General features: G+C 38.7%; 1 protein-coding gene across 1 annotated transcript in view; it reads right to left on the reverse strand.

Moving 5' to 3' along the window:
- MET (MET proto-oncogene, receptor tyrosine kinase) overlaps positions 1-20,242 on the reverse strand; it is an 87,095-nt gene that overhangs the window by 24,671 nt on the left and 42,182 nt on the right. Inside the window, exons 4-10 of the mRNA XM_040063181.2 lie at positions 16,973-17,107; positions 15,432-15,605; positions 9,952-10,112; positions 8,646-8,748; positions 8,313-8,449; positions 5,812-5,985; positions 4,762-4,861 (exon numbers count right to left, since the gene is read on the reverse strand). Coding sequence (XP_039919115.1) covers positions 4,762-4,861; positions 5,812-5,985; positions 8,313-8,449; positions 8,646-8,748; positions 9,952-10,112; positions 15,432-15,605; positions 16,973-17,107 — 984 coding nt within the window. The remainder of the gene's footprint in view (positions 1-4,761; positions 4,862-5,811; positions 5,986-8,312; positions 8,450-8,645; positions 8,749-9,951; positions 10,113-15,431; positions 15,606-16,972; positions 17,108-20,242) is intronic.

Consider the following 20,242-nt stretch of genomic DNA (forward strand, 5'->3'; position numbering starts at 1 on the left):
TCAGAGAATTCATTGCTTTTTGCTGCCATTTCAGGTGGTATAGTGAATGATCCTGATGGATTGGTAGTTTTTTATTTTAGTTTTCTTCTTGGATGAGGGCATGGGATATGATAATTCTAGTCTATCAGATCATCAGACCAGAAGGCAGAGTAAAACCTTTCTTGTTCTGGCGTCTGAGAGCCAGCCCTTTCCACAACAAGATCAATACTGACTGGGAGTCCAGATTCCTCCCTGGGCTTGGGATGGTCAGTGCACCTTGTAGCACTGCATCCCTGGCACCCTGGTGATTTCACACAATGGCTTTTCCCTCACATCCCCTGCTGTACCTTTTCCTTGGCAAGAGATGTGCGTGAGATACAGATCTGGCACAGAAAGAAAGATTAATTTTCCCCTTTGTGGGGGAACTCTTCACTGGGCTTCTGTGGCAGCTTCTGTGGCAGCTTTTTGCCATGGAGTCAAGAAAGATAGAAGATCCAAGCCTAAGGTGTCTTTGGACAGGGAATCATTAACATCTTCAATAATCACACACTCACTGCCTGCACTTTATAGGGAATTTGTTTTATCATTATTTAATACATCTAAGGTAGACACTCACTGCTGAATTCTTGATGAAAATGAGTATGGATTGCTTACAGAGTTGTAAACATTGAACAAACTTTAGAGTATTTTAAAATTCTCCTGTAAAACAGCAGGAAAGGGCACCTGGCAGGGAGAAATTACGAAACGCTGAAGAACATTCAAAAGACTACTTACTGAAGAGATAATTAAAAGGCTGTGGAAAGAGAAGATCTTGCATAGCTACAGGGTCATTTGTTGAAGGTCATGTATTAAAAAATACTTCTCCTTAGTTTTGCAGCCTTGCATATCTTGGGACATTCATTGTTAGAAGAGATTAGGCAGTGGGAATATATATCCAAATTAGTTATAGATGGAATATTAAAAACGCTACAAGAAAGGATCCCCAAATGACTGCTTGTTCACTTTGGGGGAATCAATGCAAACTACAGGCTTTCAAAGAAAAAAACATTATTCCCAAGTGCTTCAGAAGCAGAAGAATCATCTAGCATGACTTACAGCACAACTTCCTGATCAAACACCATTCCAAACTGTGCCTAGGGGTTTTTACAGGCACAATGAAAGGAGGGAATGAGCTGCTTCTCTGCTCGTGTATCTCACACAGGAACTGGATACGTGAACAGAGGTGAGAAGATTTCTGTATTCTTATGCATTCTCTAGAGCACTTGGGAATTTATGCAGCACTGCTTAAATTCCAACTCTTTTTCCCTAGTCAGAACAAATGATAAAAAGAACTCATGAAATAAAAATTAAAAAGAAACACATTGCAATTATTGAAACATATGGTTCAATACATTTTTTTTCACTCATTGAAATAAATTCAAAGAGGGCAAAATGTTTTATTTTGACAGTGTTAATATAGAATATAATATAAACACAACACAGTACTGCACAATTTTAAGGAAATTTAAATAAATATGAAAATAATACTGTAAAATGGAAACAAGGCATTTTTTGCTCCATAGGACAAAAATTTTCAGAGATACTAAAACACAAACATGAAAGCTGAAAAGCTCAGCTTAAATGTTTCTTCTAGAGGGGGCTGACATATTGCACCTCAAACTTTTCAGTCTCAGTGAAACTGCACTTCTTATAGGAAGCTCTTGCAAAAAAACTTATATATTACTTCTACATCTACCACCAGGGTAGGAAGAGGCACAGAAAAGCAACTGCCCCAGGGCATGTCAGCTGGCACTGCTCTCTGAGACTCTGGGATGCAGAGCATCCCCAACAGCTCCCACTGTTTACAGAAATGACTCTCCACTTACATTGTGACTCCATCAGGACTGTAGGCCACAATTAAACCTGAGGACAGAGACCTGAGAGGAGAAGGTGACACCTGTTTTGAATTGGGCACTGCCAGTTTTAGGCAAATGGAAAAGTATCTGGGAGGTGGGGGAAAGAATGAGAAGAGCTCTAGGAAAGAACATTTATCAGGAGAATTTGGAGTTTGTTGTTTTAACTGGAAAAGAGAAAAGTGGGATCATAATTTAGTGCAAATATGTAAAATTAGCAGGAGAGACTGATAATCTGTTGCTTTTATCCATAGAGGGTTAAACAAGAAGATAGGTAATTTGCCGCAGGATTTGGGTTAATTATTAGAAAGAAGTCTTTCCAAACCACTAGGTAAGCAGGTAGAGCAGCTCTCTCTAAAGCTTGTTTAAGCAAGATTGTGAAATTTCTTTCACAAGGAGCTCTAATAACAGCCTAAACAAGTATCTGTTAGGCAGTGGTCTGGGTACATTTGCTCCTGGCATAGGGAAGTGGGCCATGCCAGGCCGCTGTGGTCCCTCCCAGCTGTACTTTCCTTTGATGCTTTCGGACGTGTTTCAGTGCTGGCTTTGGTTTTCCCAAGAGCCAGAGTTTCTGAATGCTGACAAAAGCAGCTTCTTGGAGGAGGCTAGTGAGAGAAAACTGAAAAGAAAAAGGGCTTAAATAACAATTTACAAAAATTGACTTACTAGCTATCCTCTCTCAAACTAAGGAAGCAAAAAGACTTAAAACCTCAGCAAGAGCACTTCTTGGGCACTTGTTGGCCTGTTCAGGACAGCAACCTGTCTTCTCTTTTATAAACGGGATAGTTGGTCTGGATGTGTGCTAGAAATAGTTCCTCATTGTTTATTTTTTCATTGTAATGACTGAATGAAATGTTGGGGTTTTTTGGTATATCCCTCATGCAGAGAGCCCAGAACTTCCAGTGCAGGATGGGTAAAACTACAGCCATAGGCATACTCAACTGGAAATTTCCTCAGTTACACAGTACAGTCTTGTTTTGACACTTTTAAATCTTCCCTTTCTACCTGAGAATTAACACTCTTCCTTAAGAAATATGCTTGAGGGAGACAATAGGGGCAGAACAAATGGCTGCCCCAGAGGCAGGGAAGGCAACTGAGTGCCAGAAGCCTTTAACTTCAATAGAGCAAAAATATATTGCTTGGGCAACGTGAAGGTGTATCACACTCTGGATTATAATCCATTTGAAGTTATATTCCACCTTTTGTGCAGGGAGAATGAACTTGTGTACAACTACTCATAGACTGGGGTCATTTCTTAGACATCAGCAGTGGCAGGAGATTTGTTTGTTGGCAAATGTCAAACACACTGCAAGGTATGAAAAGAAAAAGAATAAAGGAGATAATTCTGACTGCCTAAGTCTTTTTTCAATAGCAAAACACTGCTCAAAGGCAAGGTTGCTCCCCAATATTTGGGGGAAAGAGTAAATTCTATGATGTTTATTGCCTGGAGTTGCCAGTCACTTTTGGACGGTGGATTTTTTTTTTTTTTTAAACTTCAGAGCTTTCAAATCTGCTCAGATTCTAAGAAGTCCTAAATATTTGACAAGGTATGCAGTATCAGGGCCTGAAGAGAAGCAATATTGCATATTTCCAGAGGGGAAGAGAAAAAACAAATTATCTTTACACAAAGCAAAATCTCAAGATTTCAGCAATGATATTTTTGTTCAAAATCCTTTGTGTTTAGAAATAATTATGCTCATATTATTCAAAATCTAATAAATTTTGAGTTTAGTAGATTTCACTGAAAGGTTTTATTTTCTGACTGATGGGTAAAGTGACTTTTTGATAACACTTAACACTGTTTCATTGGAAAGGAACTGATTCTTAGATTAAAATCTGAACCCATTAAATTACAAGCCACGACTACATGCTGCGGAAATTCAGGTCTTGACACTCATAATATTATACAAAATTAGGATCATGAAGAATATGATGACCTTGAAGCTATAAAAGACTGCAAATTTGCAGACATACCATTTAAAATGCACTGAGCAAACCTAGGTCTAATAGTTAAAATTCAATTCAGGAAACAGTGTATGATGATCATTAGAAATAAGCAGAGAATATGAACAGTAAGTAGCATATCATAAAGAGTGTAGATCAATTTAGCTTCAGACTAAACAAACCTTACAGGATAAGAAAATGTTGGAGATACAACACAAATGTGTAGACAAAAGCTTACAGAAGGCAGTTTCAGTAAAACTAGATGACAAATGCCATCTCTGCCTGATAAGAATTAAAGTAGATCACATGGTCATATCTGTGTTTAGATTTGGACACTGTGTAGTGTCAACTCAGGAACAAAAAAAAAGAAGACACATCTCTGACTGACCTTCTGTTTAAGCAGAGGCACCCAATTGCAAGAGCCCAAGCGCATCTTAAAACTTAGTTGCTGAACTTATCAAAGTTAGGACAGATTCCTCAACAGGGATTTTGGCAAAAACACATTCTTAAAAATAATACTTACTTTTGATTTTATATATTTATTCTTCCTTTTCCTTTGATGCATATCCACAGTCACCACTGGAGTATCACAGTAGTGCTTAAACTTGTCGTATAATCTGACATACCTATATTGCATTGCTCTGTGTTTAGTCACCGAATTTGTATTGTTAAATTGAAATATAAAAATCTTCTCATCAGATACTGTACTAGCCTTATTTCTTTTGAAGAGGTTTCTTGGAAACAGTTGTTTTATCCTCAGCTTAATTTCAAATTTGTTCTGAATTTTGACTATACAGTGAAAATAGTCTTTGCAGAAAACATCAAAATATCACTAGTAGCCCCAAAGTTTCAAGGCAAAAGTCAAAGTATTTTGACTGAAAATTCACAACCATTCACCACACCAAGATGAAAAGATAAAGGATTGTCTTCTCTAAGACTGACTCACCACAGAGAAGTTCATTCCTAGTTTAGGTACAGTAATCACCATCTGAGGAAAGCACACTGAATTCAAGTTGATTCCCTGAGCTGTGATTGTACTTCCACCACTAGGAAAATTTACCAAAAGAAGGGGAAAAAAAAAAAAAAAAAAAAAAAAAAAAAAAGAGAGAGAGAGAGAGAGGAGAGAGAGAGAGAGAGAGCAAGAGAGAAGATAAGTAGTATAAATAACTGCTGTGATAATGTAATGTTAATTACAGATTATATTTTAGAGTAAATGAAAACATAAAACCAGAATTAGGGATATACTGGATAAATGCAAATACATAGCTTTGAGCATTGAGATAATTTTTCTGGGAAACAGATTTTACATTTACTGTAACAACTAATCAAAAAAAGGAAAGAAAAATAATTTTTAAAACTGTGATAAGCCAGGATATAAAAAAACTGTGTACAATTTAAAAGAAGGCCCTTTTTTTTTGTATGTAGCATTTGCTAACTAACTTATTTCACCTATTGCTTTCAGTGGTGCTGAAAAAGGTGTCTGTTTCACTGCTGACATTTTTTTGGCAAAGGCAGATGGCTTGGATTAGAGCTACTGAGACCATAAATAGGTCGCTTGAAAACACACACATACTACCATATATATATATATATATTCATAATATTTATATAGCACTGGATTTAGACTATTTTAAAATCCATTTGCTCTCCTGAGTCTGCTGACTTGTCACATTAAATGATTTTCCTCAGCAATCAGTGTAATGTCCAGACACAGTATAGGAGACACACTTAGCTGTGCAGTGGGTATCTCAGCAGGACATCACAGGTAGGCTCAGCAGCAGCTAGGAGTGAAATCACAAAGAGAAAAGAGGCACCCATCCCCCTTCTCCTTCACCTCTGAAAGGAAATGATTTGCCCTCTGCAACTGCACCATAATAGAAACAATTGGCTTGGAAGAGAGATAAAAATGCAATTTCTTTTGATAGATTGCTGAGCAGCATAGTCGTTCTTTGTTCATTTGTTGCTTTTCTTATTTCTATAAGAAAATTTTACTCACTTAAGAAAAGATTTGGCTGGATGAATTTTTAAAACAACTGGGTCTTCTCTGTATGTGAAATGTCTGCTTGCATCTCGAATAGCCTTATCGATTTCCATTCTCACACGATATTCCTGGGGAATTTGCTGTGCTGGAGTGTAACACTCCACAGTGCTCGCCGATATGCTGGGAGGACTGAAAACAGATTGCTTGTCATCATTATAAAACATGTACTTGGCTTAAAACACTGTCCTTTACGGAGCCCCAACATTGCCTAAGGATCTGTTTGTAAAAAAATGTCATTGATTTTCCCACTAGATAATCAAATTGCAACAAGTGAGCATGACATAAGGTAGAAATTGCAGCAGCATGGCTTAGGCTCAAGATTCATCTTAGTTCAGTTGAGTTGCACCTTGCCTGATGGAAGGTGTTGTCCCGGTACTGGTGGCAACCCCATGAACCCCTGAACCCCACAAAGGCAGCTTCCAGCCTGGAAAACAAGAGCATACTCCAGGCTTAAGGAGAATGACTTGATCTGCTATAACCAAAGGATAATGCCTCTTTCAAATCCACAGGACTTACTCTGTGTTAAAAGCCTCAAGTAAAGGTGCTCATGTGGGATGTACCAGATGCTGAGGGGCAGGCAGAGGGCAAGGAGAAAGAAGACAGAGAAAATTCAAGAAGAGCTGCCTGACTTCAGTACATCAGCAGAGTCTCTGCGATATTCACCCTTCCCTTGCTCAGCTGTGGAAGTCTCTTCCTCCTACAACTGATCTCAGTGGGCGAGTGGGCAGCAGAAGGATCCCGAGGTTTGAAGCACATGAAATGTGGCCATAGGGAACAGGGCACATCAGAGACAAGGGTGGCAACTAACTGGAGAAGCAAATGTAACTATACCAGCTGGTTTCATTGATTTGGGCCCAAGCACATGCATGGGACATCCAAGTGAAGTTGTTCTCATAGAATATAAGAGATGGTCTCCAAATTAGACAAAAGGGACATTTTCTACAACTTACAAAGCTTTCTAGGAAGGTGGGGTTCACCATAAGGAATAGTGATTCATTCATCCATATCTGGGAGCTTTTTAATATCTCTTAAAGTTAAAAAATAAACCTTGCTCTAGCTGCCCTCAGAACTGGGTAAAGCAGCCTGTTTAGCTAGAGAAACACCTGCCTTGAGAAATTGGTTAAGACCTGCATAGAATTCTCCAGACAACTTGGTTAGTGAGAAAGAGGGGTGCTAGAGATGCTTATTGGGTAAGTCTCAGCTATTGTTCAACACCTAGAGGTCCACCTGATCAATATCTGCATCTGAACTGGCTGCTGTCCCATCACCATAAGTCTCAAATTAATCATTCCCAAAAGGTTTATATATTTCTCCATTAGTTGACCAGTTGAGACGAAGACATCAAGAAATGCAACACCAACTATTAATGAACAGAAGTTATGAAGATCTTTTTAGTGATCAGACTTGAATATCTAAATCCTTTTTCTTGATTTAGTCAGACTTGCCTGATTTGATCAAGATCATACAATAAATCATTTAGCAGTAAAGAATAATTTTCATCTCTCATGACTCTGAGTGTCTCATTAACTAATAGGCTACAGCTTCCCCATGGTCTCCCCAAGTGTGAAGTTTTACTACTATGACTTTCCATTATCATTAGATGATGCTCAAATTTCAGATGAATTGCTGGATATCCTGTTTCTGAGACACAGTGGGCCAGATTCTGCCCTTGTCTGCAGAGGCGACAATTCTGGAATCACCCTGCTGTGCCTAAGCACAGAACCAAGTACGATTTGTGCTATGGTTGAATGGCTACCAAATTCAGAACTCTTGTCTGCTCATAGCAGAGAATCTGTGGTTGGTATTTAACATTTATATACAGCTGTGGTTGAAGGCATTTCCACAAGGAGCACATCAAAGATTTGTGACTGAGCTCCTATTGGATCCTCTACAAAGCCACAAGGAATTCCGGCTTAAACATCCGAAACAATTTTCTAAATACCAGGAAAAGTCCCAAACTGATGTTGCCTCTGTTTTGTAGGCTGTTCACTGATGGCAGTGGGATAGACAATGCCACACTGGTCAGGTTTCCACCCAACAAGGCAATAGGCATTGGTAACTTGGGTCCACTGGCTGCTCACTGGCAGCTGCTGCATGAACAGCAGCTCTTGCTAATACAAGAGAGAGGGCTGAGCGTGTGGGAATCAGGGTGACAAAAATGATGGGAAATAAGCAGTTTCTTGTCCATTAGAGGCTAATGTGACACTTCTCTATGCAACCTTTTAATGATGTTAATGAAGACATTACAGAAGAAACAAGACTTCCAGAGAATTGTAGTCCCTTTTAGAAATCTTTCAGGTATCCTAAACTCAGGACAGATACTGCTTATTGTAGAAATTCCCCAATAAGTGACACAAGGAAAGAAAAGCAAGTGTTTGAGTTTGGCTTTTTAGCTCCAAGGCTTTTAATCAAGACTTTTCAGTATTAAAGGCATTGTGTTTTAGTTAGTACATTACCTTTTCAAAATGCATGGTTGCTCACCAACAAAAATCCTCACGGATTTCCCACTGTCTAGGTATTTTCCAGCTACAGTCAGCAATGTTCCTCCAGATTTGGGGCCATAGGTGGGAGATATACTTGTTATTACAGGATTCTGAAAACCCAGTGGATTATGAAATTATTTTCAAATGTAAAGAGAAGGACTTAAAACATTTATTAACATTTTCATGAACTAACAATAAAGACAACATGAATACAGAATTTACCATGCTGGATTGGACTCATGAGGAGTCCCTATCAGTTAATATTTAAGCTAATTTTGACTATAAAGGTTTAATCATAGTGCTTACCACGTATGAAAATGTATTGAACAGTGTTTTGCCATCTCCAACAGAAACACTACTGGATATATTAAAACCTGGACTTTTTGCAGCAGGAACTGTGCATTCCAGCCTTCAGAAAACAAGGAAAAAAAATGGGATTACATTTCTTTTCTGAATGAGGGTTTTGGTTGTTTTTTTTTTTATTATTTATTTTTTTTTTTTTATTACTATAGAACCACTTCAAACTCATAATAATGAGGAATCCATACTAAACAGATCATCAATCTATGCGCACCACAGACATTTCAGAAATAGCAGCTAAAGGAACTGTGGCCCTCTTCCTTAACAATAAATACAAATGCTGTGGTCTTTATAACACTTGGCCACAGAAAATAATTTTCGTGTATCATATACATTTCAGAAAAAAGAAGCATGATAGGAAAAACAAATACCACTACTCAATGGCTGATGGTTTTTTTTGAATTTGCCTTTAGTATCAAATTTTGGCAGACAATAGCATTACAAAAATGAATCATATGCACAAATTTGTTGTAAAAAATGAAATATTACCAAAAATTAAACTTTAACTTCTGCAGCAGCATGTATTCTGTTACTTTCACATAGTCTTATATATAATCTAGTCTCCCTAAATCATCATTTCCATTGAGACTGTTCAGAACAGCAGTTAGGAGAGTGCTCAACACTCCTGGAGCACTTGAGTATCCTCACTGCTGTGTATGTGAATAGGAAAACTGTGCCATGATTTGCACATTGCTTTGGTGGTAGAGAGAGGATATTCATTGAACCTGTATTTCTGCAAGTAGTGACCTCTGTCTTAAACCTAAGCCATTATCCCAGTGTCCCAAATACTTATTTCTGAGGAGGAGGAGGAGGGGAGGTGCAGTTGAGGAGGAGGAGAGGAGCAGCTTCTGGATGACAAAATACCTGCAAATTCTCACACTTCTCTCCAGCAGCTTTACAGATCAGGAAGACAGAGGCGACATAACTTAGCCCAGCAGGATCCTGGCCAAAGGAACCTGCTCCCTTTTCAAACCGTCTAATATATTCATTCTTGCCAGCTTCCACAGATGTTCAACAGCATTTCATAGAAAAATCAGAAAAACTGTTGCAGGAGCTATTGCCATAAACTAGATTTATTTCATCTCCATTTTGAGCGCTGTTTTTCTTTTTATTATTAAACCATGGGAATTTTTCAAAATTGAAATTTCAGAATCAGAGATGATACTTATAGGCTCCATGTCTGTATTTGCAAAAAAAATCCATACCACATAAAGAACTGTATAAATTGAAATTAATATTTTAGGTTTCTTACCTATTTTTGTTGCTAGATTTTGCTTCCAGAGGACAAATTTGTCCGCCAATATGGATGACTGTATTTTTTAATTCAAATCTATTATTTTTGCTGAATCCAAAGTCCCATCCACACAGTGTTAATTTTGTCCCACCTTCTATGGGAGCGCTGCTCGGGAGAATCTGTTAAAAAAATACTGTGTTAGTTGAATCAGGTTTTCTTGAACTTCACTTGGAGCTAAAGAATGGGCAAAGGAATAATTTTAGAAAAGCATTTCTTTTGGTAGACTATGTCCTAGCATTCATCTTAATTGTTCTTCACCTTTCATTTGTCACATTATGAGCTTTCTGTGACAGCAGCAATAAATAACAAAACCTATACTAGAAAGCTTTGAAAGATAGTGTTTAGGGGCACTGAACAAGCTGTGCATTGTAATGGTCTTTTAAATCCTGCCGTTCTTGTCTTTCACATCTTATTTCTGGTGTGTTAAACATACAATATACTTATTTTGTTAGAAGCTGAATGCTGAACACAAAAGAGCCCCCAAATGACCGTTTTTTGTCAACTTGATGAAAGTTGGGTTCAGAGTGAAGTACCTTCAAAGACATCATAATCCAATATTGCGTTGACTGTGATAAAGTTAACATGACTTCTGCTATTCTTTCCTTAAACGTTTTACATTTGGTCACCTCTAATTCCAATTTAAAAATAAAATGTCCCTCAGAAACACAGAGACAATCTACAGAGGAAATACTTTTGGTGTGTGTGTGTGTGTATTGTAAATTGTCCTGTAAAATATAACAATGGTGGGAAAAACGTATGAACACTATAGAAGTCTTACAAAGCTCAGTAAAAGTACTGGTTAGTACCGTCAGTAAAAAAACCCCAAAGCCCACCAAAAAATCAACCAAAAGACATTAGTTCAGGAATTATGAGGACTTTCAACAATACTGCACAATTTGGCAAACATACCAGTACCACTAGACAAACAAAAAAGAATGAAAGGAATGAGAGACTGAATTTATACTTGTGATTATAGTGCCTAAGTATCTTAAACTTAATTCTTTAGTGATAATAATTTTTGCCCCTAAAATGCAATACAGCTGTGTCCTTCAAAGGACTCGGCTAAATTTTCAAGCTGAAAGGAAAGTGTTTGAGTGATTCTTGGCTGTTATTTCATCTGGAAATCCAGTAAGACAGCACATTTCTTTTCAACTTTCTTGTAGCTATACTTCAAGACCCTCACAAATGAACTATTGTAGATAGAAAGGCAGCTGAAGAATACTTCAAAAGAATTATACCATATATTATATATGGGGAAATTTACTGCCCTCATTAGAAACCAGACAAAGAGTCTGATTTAAAATGCACTGAAGACAGGAGGAACCTTTCCTGTTTTAAAGAGCTTTGAATCAGCTCTCAATGAGCAAAGAGGGAACCTATGCAGGAACAGCACTTTTGTACAAATCCGTAAAATCACACAGCCCCCTGACACACAACTGCAGCTATGAGCTTGGAGCCATACTACGCCCATGAAATGTGTGCTATTCCCAAGTTCAACTTTTCCTTATTTCTTTGGAATTTTTTTCTTCAAAATCCAGATTTGACTTCAGATTCTAGTTTTCCACTCTGCTCAATATCTCAGCACATTATCTAGTTTTGAAATAACAAAACCCTAGCAGAAACTGAAATTGCTCTGTAGGGTGACAGGACGTCCTGATGTTCTGTACAATACATTGACACATGGTCTTTGAAGAGTTTGATATGTAATCCACAAGTTAGCAAAATAATGGCTTCACAAAGCTATACAGAATAAAAGGTACTGAACACATTTTTAGTGATTTTACATGGCAAAAGAGACTTGTGATAGCAACCTGCGTGCCTTATTTGAGGGATAACAAGGATTTACTACATTCTGTCAACAAATTTAGGAAGCAAGACCTCTAAGTAGATCACAAAAAATAAACAAACAAAATATTAGTTTTGCTTTTAAGTTCTGCAGAACCCTCCCATTTTTATTCAGGATTTATTTTTGTTCCATTTGTTCTGTATGATGAAATGTCTGAAAATCAAATGTGGTTTTCCAGACTTTTTCTTGGGAGAGTTGACAAGAATGGATAGTGAACCTCCTGGTCTTTGAACTGAGGCATATGTAGGCCTCTTCTGTGTACTTATATTGCACTGGTAGCAACAAAACCATCAAAATGCAAACCAGTTATAAAAGCTATGAAATGCAGTATTCAAAAAAATATTGTATTATCTCCACTGATAACATGGAGCAAAGTCCACTGCAGTGCCTGTCATTCTGCTGCTCTCTGAACTTTTGGTTAAGGGTGAAAGTTAACTTTTTGTTTTTGGGAAAATTTAAAGCATTGTGTTTTTCTTCTATTTATGTTGACAGTTAATATCCACTTATATACTTGATACATTTTTGGAAGGAAACACCTATTTATTAAAGTTTCGGTTTCATTAGCCCATTCACTTTAATTTAAATACAAGAACATGTACCACCACGTGTAATTTCCAGCAAAGCCTCCAACCTAAACAACCAGCAGAAGGCCTGATGTTCTTGATACGTCTGATACAAAAGCCAGCTAGAATGACTCACTTAAAAACAACAACAAACCATGTCAGATTTTCAACCACAACAAAGAATCAGAAGGGAGACCAATTTATTTCTTCTTTTACACCCTTCACCTTTTAGCGTGACCTGAACACCACGCAGATGCCGGCAATTTGTTCCAGTCCCAAGTGATCTCCGAGGAGACTTCCTCCCTGGCTTCCCTCTAGAACTGCTCGTCCAGGCTCATAAAACTCCTCATTGTTGGCAGAGGCAGTGGTTGGGAATGGACTGGGAACTGGGCTGTAGAGGGGATGTATCCCAATATCTGCCCTACTATGCTGTCTCTGGGCAGACTTGACTGCTCCTCTCCAACCCACAGCTCCAAGGCAGAGTGCTTAAAGCAGGGAAAAGAGACAAAGGATCTGCAGGACTACATGGGAAAACACTGGGCTTCTTCTCTGACATCCCTCCTGAGTGGGAAAAAAAAATATATTTTTTTTTTCCATTGTATAATGGAAATATACCATGTGTAATAACCTGGGAAAACATCATTGAAGACTTAGTTAGCTAACATCCACAGGACCAGACAGAGCAATCTGTTCCCTCAGGTTAGAGTGATCATATGACATATCTGAAGCAATCTGCCCCTCTGAAAGATGCAAAATATTAGGGAGAGGTTGGGACTGAATTTCAGATACTATGCAAAGCAGGTCATCCTCTGTTTGTTAGGAACAAAACTAACTTGTTTCTTACATTTTATGCTTGTGAGTTTAAAGACAGATCAGACAGAAGATAATGAATAATCTGTTTTATATTTTTTTCAGTAATCATGTTAAATGTCATGGTCCAGTAGAGCATGAAATTTCTCTTAACAGCTAGCAATGCAATGGATTTAAGTACCCAGCTGCATTTTTTTCTTTACAACCCTTCTGGAAACAACTTCTACCAACACTGGCATGCAGTAATTTGAGATTCACATTAAGATCCATCAGTGTCACAGATCCATATTCTTTACAGGGGTAGACTGGGCTTGTGCTGAGCAGGCTGGGCTGAGCCGCATGAGGAAGGACCATGGACCTTGCCAGCCTCACACCTGTTCCCACTGCCCCACATCCAAGGTGTGCTCCCCTCCCAGCCACTTCACAGGGACTGCAGAGGTGGCTGTGGGGGATACACCTCTTGGTCTAAGTGCCTGTGCATGGGCTCCAGGCTCTCAGTTCTTAAAACTGTTGAGTGAACACATTCAAAATTGAAATTAAAGAAGGCTACATGAGTTCAGCTCCTCTGAAAATCAGAAACCAAGCAGTTAAGAGCCTGAGAAATATTTTTTGCCTTATGGAAATACACAGCGACTGCTGGAAAGTTTGCAAATTAAAAAATGTTAAGGGTGCTTGAGCTCTAGAAAAGATGAAACTGTGCAGGATAGGTGAGTACCTTGGGCTTGCAGAGGTACAAAAAAATGTGAAAGCGCTAATTCTCACTGTATACCTTGGAATTGGTGATTCAGTTTCATACAGACTATGGCTGGAAAGGATTATTTCATTATCTAATATAACCCTTTTGAAATAAATGTGGGTCTTGTATAAAGGAAAAGTAAACTATTCACATTCTGCTTTAGCAATTTTTGTGCATCTTCTTTAGCCTAAGTAAATGGCCATAGAAGATGAGGCACACCACCTCTCCCCCTTCCATTTTCCATCCATTTAGGATTTGATTCCTATAAATCTTCATTGTTTTTTCACTGAATTTTGTCTGTGTTGATCCTAAATTTTGTGTCTGAAAGGTGAAGATGGAAGAAACCTACACCGTAAACATGTGTTTCTATACTTATTTCTAGATTAATTGCAGTTTTGCCTAAACTTTAAAACTTAAAAATATTGTTCTACACTAAATCAGTCATATGCCTGGATGGCAGAAATACATTATTTATTTAAAACCCACTTTTTACCTCCCTTTCTCTCTAAGAGTTTAGCATATCAAACTTTCATCTCTGTTTGTAAGTTGTATTCTAATAAAGGAAAATGTATTTTTAATTACACAATGTAGTTTAAAGACACTAACACAAGTGAATGTGTATAAATGCTATCAGAAAGTTTTACGCTTGTCCCTCCCATAGATTTCCAGTCCATCAACTGCCCTACAAACCTCAGCCTCCACACTTATGTCACACTTCACATGGGAAGATTTGGTCCCACGTATAGTACAAATCCCGCATTAACCATAGCTAAATTAAAACTGGACCGTGCCAGTGCAGCTCTCCGCTCATCTGTGCATTTTTGTTCTCTCACACCCTCGATGAGCTTTTGGCTGGCTGGCAGCAGCCCCTGGCTGCCCCTGTACCAGGCGTGCAGCTCCAGGCTTCTTACTCTTTGGTGCCAAGTAGACCCATGGGAACAAGGAGCCAGGGAGGGACATAATGGAACAACTTCCCCAGGAGCTTGGGTAGGGAAAAGAGGGGATTTTTTCCACAGAGAAACACCAGGCTTTCCTCCAACACTGGAGCCAGCACAGGGATGGATAAAGAGTGGGAGCCAGAGTCCTCCTGAGCTGGGTCAGGCTGTGGTGGCCCTGGGCAGGAAGTGCAGTCCTCCAATTTTGTCTCTGAGAGAGGACTAAGAGGATAGGTGCTTCTTTCTGTGACTGGCTTTCCTGTCAGACCCCTGCCAGGCTGGCTCGGACCCATCTTGTTTCCTCATCAGAAGTGCTTTGTAGGGCCAGACTGGTAAGGATGATCAGACAAACCTGTCCATCCATGAGCATCTCTGCCCACAGTACTCAGGGAGAACATGTGCATCCAGTCAGAGGACTTATGGACATCAAGGCTGGGGGGAAGTGGAGGCAAGCTGACAGTTTATCATAATTACATGAAGAGAAAATGTCTACAGAGTGCAGACTGTTCTTCCCTCAAGAGATAAATGTGAGAAATTCTCCACTTTACCTCATAAACTCTAGGCAGGCAGGTGTCCTGTGTCCAGGCATTGCTGGGGCATTCAGAAGACCTGAGGCACTGCTGGCTGCACCAGCCACACTGCATGAAGGCTGGTGCCAGCAGGCACTGGCTGCAGGACCTGAAGTGAAGGCAGCCTGGCCCCTTCAGCGGGATCTTTGTTATCTGTCGATGGAGAGACATGATGCACACATCCTTTTAATACATGCACTAAGTGGCAAGGAGAATCTCTATTTATGCATACCATGCTGGTGCTACTCAGATTTCAGATGTGCAAGCCACAGTTCGACTTCTCTTTAGCTCAGTAATTATAGGATCTTATAAGTAATTTAACTGACATGATTTTAAATTCCCTTGGGAGAAACCCTAAAGGCATCTTAATGTTATATACAGTTACTACCAGCATCTGGTGTTTACAGCAAGATAACATTTTTTGCTGATGGAGAAGGAAAAAAGGAGTGTGCTCCTCCCAGTTCTGTATCTCAGTATGCCTTGCTTTATTCATTTGTAAAAATAGGCATGATGGCTATTTCAACTTTGGTGAGGCTGTATTAGTATCTGTGGCACACTTACAGCATGTGACTGCCCATGTACTTGTTTTTTAACACCTATCATCAAAAAATCTATACTTTACCGAAAATACAAGTTTAAATTTCTATTACTTAAAATATCAGGATAGTTATGAAATAGTAACTCTAAACATGTAAGAATTATTTTTGGTCAAAATATTAAAATCAATGTATAATTATATTACTATATAAGTGCCTCATATTTCTTTTTACTTCAGGAACTTCCTTAAATTCATTTTGTACATTTTCAGAAGATTACTCTTATAAATATCTCATACATTTCTACTAAATGATTAATAACAATCTTTATGGCTGATGTATTTCTGTAAGTCCTAATAGAATGCAAGGGGTCAAGTTATTGCTTACGATCATGGTTTAGGATTATCTGTAATATTATCTGCTGATGTTTTAAACCTATTCTTCAATGCATATCTACTTACGACAACAGCATATTTATGATAGTTCTTCATCTTTTATTAACTCTTTGTAGACTACATGCTAAAGTAATTTTCAAGCCTTACTGACTTACAGTTTTAAAGACATCCATGTAACTCTTGCACGCACAACCCTCCTTAAAAAGGTATAGTGCTATGACACAAACCAACAAAAGCCAGGAAACTGAGCACCATTCTTTTTCTTAAGCCATTGTGTGTTTTGTCTTTGCAAGCACTTGAATTAGGGACAGGGTTTCAGATTAAAATTTGAATTTCCTGGCTTTTGTTGGTTTATGTCACCAGCTCTTATGTTATTTAAACATTTCTCAATATTAGGCTGCCAGTTTGTTTAGTAAGGGAAAAAACATATCTTGGAGGAAACTTTCACTCCCAGCGTTCCAAGGGAACGGCAGGGCTATGAGGATGCTGTGCATAAAGCAGCAGTGTGAACAGCTGCTTTTACTGATAGCTGCTGTTCTGAAGGCAGGTTTACACAGTGCACAGGAGGATTAGATTATGAACCACTCACCTTTCTCCCAGTCACTACCAGGGTATAGCCATCATCTGCTAATGAATTCTTCACAACAACCTGGGGAGAGACGGGGTGGGAGTCTAGCTGAAAGCTGACATGTGGAGCTGTGGGTTCTGAACGGGAAACCACTATCTAAGAAAGAAAGAAATTTTGAAAATCGGCAGGCAGTATGTAACACAAATGCATGCTGCTCAGCTGTCTCATGTTCTCTGCTTGCATTAATTACTTTGCATTACACTGCATAATATTTTGCATAATGTTCCATCATAATCTGATTAAAGTGCTATAAAATCTACTTTATTTAATACAGCAAAATCATGGCTGTTGGAGGATCCTCAAAATACACCATATTTATTAAAATATGCAGGAGTCACTGCATGTTTCCTAGTCCTTCAATTTCAGGTATTTATAAATCACCATAAAAATGAACATAGGTCATTTAGTCAGTCCTATACATTTAAGAATGAAGAATTTTATCTACCATGTCTATTTAAAAGAATCTTAAAACTACAGGTCTTCAGAAGTGAAAAACATTTCCTTTTATTTTCATTTTGGTCCTTCAGTTTGAAAAGCAAACTTTACTCTGTGTCAACAGTCTCTGGTCTTGCTGCACGTGGGGCAATTAGATTGCAAAGCTATGTCAGGCACTGCAGGTGGCTGCTGTGGGCAGCCCTCAGAGCCACAAGTACACAGAGCTCAACACCCAGGGCTGCCGAGATGGCCATTGCTCTGACAAGATTTGGCTGGGCACCCTGAGCTCTGGCTCCTGACGATTTCTGTGTGAGCCGGGTGTCCAGGATTGAGCATTCAAAGCGCTTCTTAAATTACAGGGAATGGTGGAGGCTCCTTTAGGAGACGCTCCGACACAGAAGCCTGATTTAGTCGTCCCGAAACCCCTTTTCAAAAACCTTCCCTCTCTCCCTCTCCCTCTCTCTCTCTCGATTTTAGGGGATCTTAGAGGATTAGTCACACCAGTATGAAATTCCCCCACTACTCATCTTTCTGCATCTTGAGTTACCTAAATCCTTCTGAGAATCTGGGCCTATTCCTGCAAACACACGCCTAACTTTACTACTGTAACTTTGTTGACTTTAACGGGATGCGTCATGGCTGTTAAGCAGAGGCATAAAGCATCTGCAGATCGGGGTGGATATTTGATAGCAAGATTTTATAGGCTTGGGCCTGCAATCCAGAAGGATGTGCGCCCAAATGTGATAGCATCAGGCAACAAAGGCAGAGGATTGTTTACATGAGGGAAGATCATGTTCATGTTTCAAAAGCTGTATCACGTGTAGTTTACTTAAGGAATTTAGATAATCAACATTTGCTGAGAAGTTAGGATTCAATGGGGTTCATTATTTAAAAAGGTTGAAGCCATTCTGGAAATGACTTGTATGTCAAACGTTTCATTTTTTACTATAATGAAGCTTTTCTTCTGACTCCGAAGGCAAAATCAGAACAGCCAGGACATTGACTTACACGATTTCACTGGCTTTTCACACTGCCAAGGCCTTTCAACAAGATGGCTGACTCCAAAACTAGACTTAGAGATGCCGTAATTATCGCTGATATTTTGATGTAATTCAAGACTTAAATAAAATATATGAGCAGTTAATTCATACCCATAACTGCTTCACATCCCAGAAGTATTTCTAGTTTGGGGTTGCAGGAGGCTTTTTTTCCTTTGAAAATGAAACTGGCTTTGTTACAGACTTTGCTATGGATTTATTTCACAGCACAGAAAGTACAGATTTTAGAAATCAATAAGGTATGATCGTTTTTGGTGACACAGAAGTATGGTCTCTGACTCAGTGTAATAGGGCATGAGTTCTGTTTTTCTGTTCAGGACAATGAAAAATAGAATGGACTGGAAAGCTGCATGAAAAAGCTTGATTAATGTTGGCATTATGGGGAGAGGTAGCACCACAGCTGCAAATACCTTTTTAGTTGATCATTAGCCGTGTCTCATCTCGAATACCCACTGCTATAAAATGCTAAGAATTCTTTTCCATCATTAATCCAGGCTTCCTCTTATTGCCAAGCATTCTTTCTGATTGAGCCACAGTGTTAACTCTTTAAATACATCTACATTCCAGACTCAGAGCAATACGTGAAAATTTGGATTCCATCTCTACAGTCCTGGAAAAATTATTCGGTACTTTAAACACTGACTGACATTTATTTTACTGAGGTTGAAAGTGAAATTACCTGCTCAAAGCCCAAGTGACTAGACTTTGACCTCATGACATATAGGGAGCTTGGATTACACTTCCTAGCTCATGGAATAAAAGTTTGGATTTTGCTTAGAACTAATCTACCAGCCTACTATAGGGCTGCTATAGCAGATACTAGATGCAAAAATCTTCTTTATGGTCTATACAACTGTGTGATTTTTGCACAATCAGTCCAGTCCTTGAAATTCTATCTTACCCTTATCCAACATAATCCTGAAAAAAAAAGCAATTTGAAGACCGCTTCTACAGCAGGAGGAAGAGGCTACTTAGGACTCCAGTGTCATTTTCATAAAGCTCTGATTTTTATGGCCTGGGACTGAGCTGGTATGTGTGCAGCATAAATTTCATCTGCCGTGGACACACCAACATACAAGAAAATCATTCAGTACTACAGGAGGATTTCCCTCCACAAAGACTGTAAAATCCTGGGGGCTTTGAGGGTGTCTTTTTTGGCAGGGGGAGAGTGAGTGTTGGATTTTTTGTTGTTTTATTTACATTTTAGTAATTAATTTATTAATCAAAATTTTCTCTGGAGCATAAGAGAAATGAAAGCTTATTTCCATGCCTGCACTTGAGCAATTAAGAGTGAGGGAAGGTCTAGTACAGATAATTAACCAAAGGAGAACAGACAGACATTAGTAGGAAATGGTCAGTGACTGCAATAGTAAGTCACCAGAGGTGCTCTACAAGATGTCTGTGCTGGGGTCCATACTGTTCAATACACCCATAAAAGAGTTAGAAAAGTGTTTGAGCAGTCCAGTGATAAAGTTTTGTGATGATCTGAAAGTATTCAAGATGACTAGGAAGACAACAGACTATGAAGGAGGGCAGAAGGACTTTACAAGACAGCCTATCAAGGCAATAAAATGGCAGGTGAACTGCAACAAAGAAAATTAATTTAAAGCAGTGTATGATACCTTACAAAAACTTAGAAATTATTAGAAAAGGATTAGAGAACAAACCAGAAAACACCCTGATATCATATAAATCATGGCTTGCCTGAAACTTGAAATCTCAGTGTAGTTCTACTTGC

Source organism: Hirundo rustica, chromosome 4, assembly GCF_015227805.2.
Source record: "Hirundo rustica isolate bHirRus1 chromosome 4, bHirRus1.pri.v3, whole genome shotgun sequence".
In the NCBI taxonomy this organism is placed as follows: domain Eukaryota; kingdom Metazoa; phylum Chordata; class Aves; order Passeriformes; family Hirundinidae; genus Hirundo; species Hirundo rustica.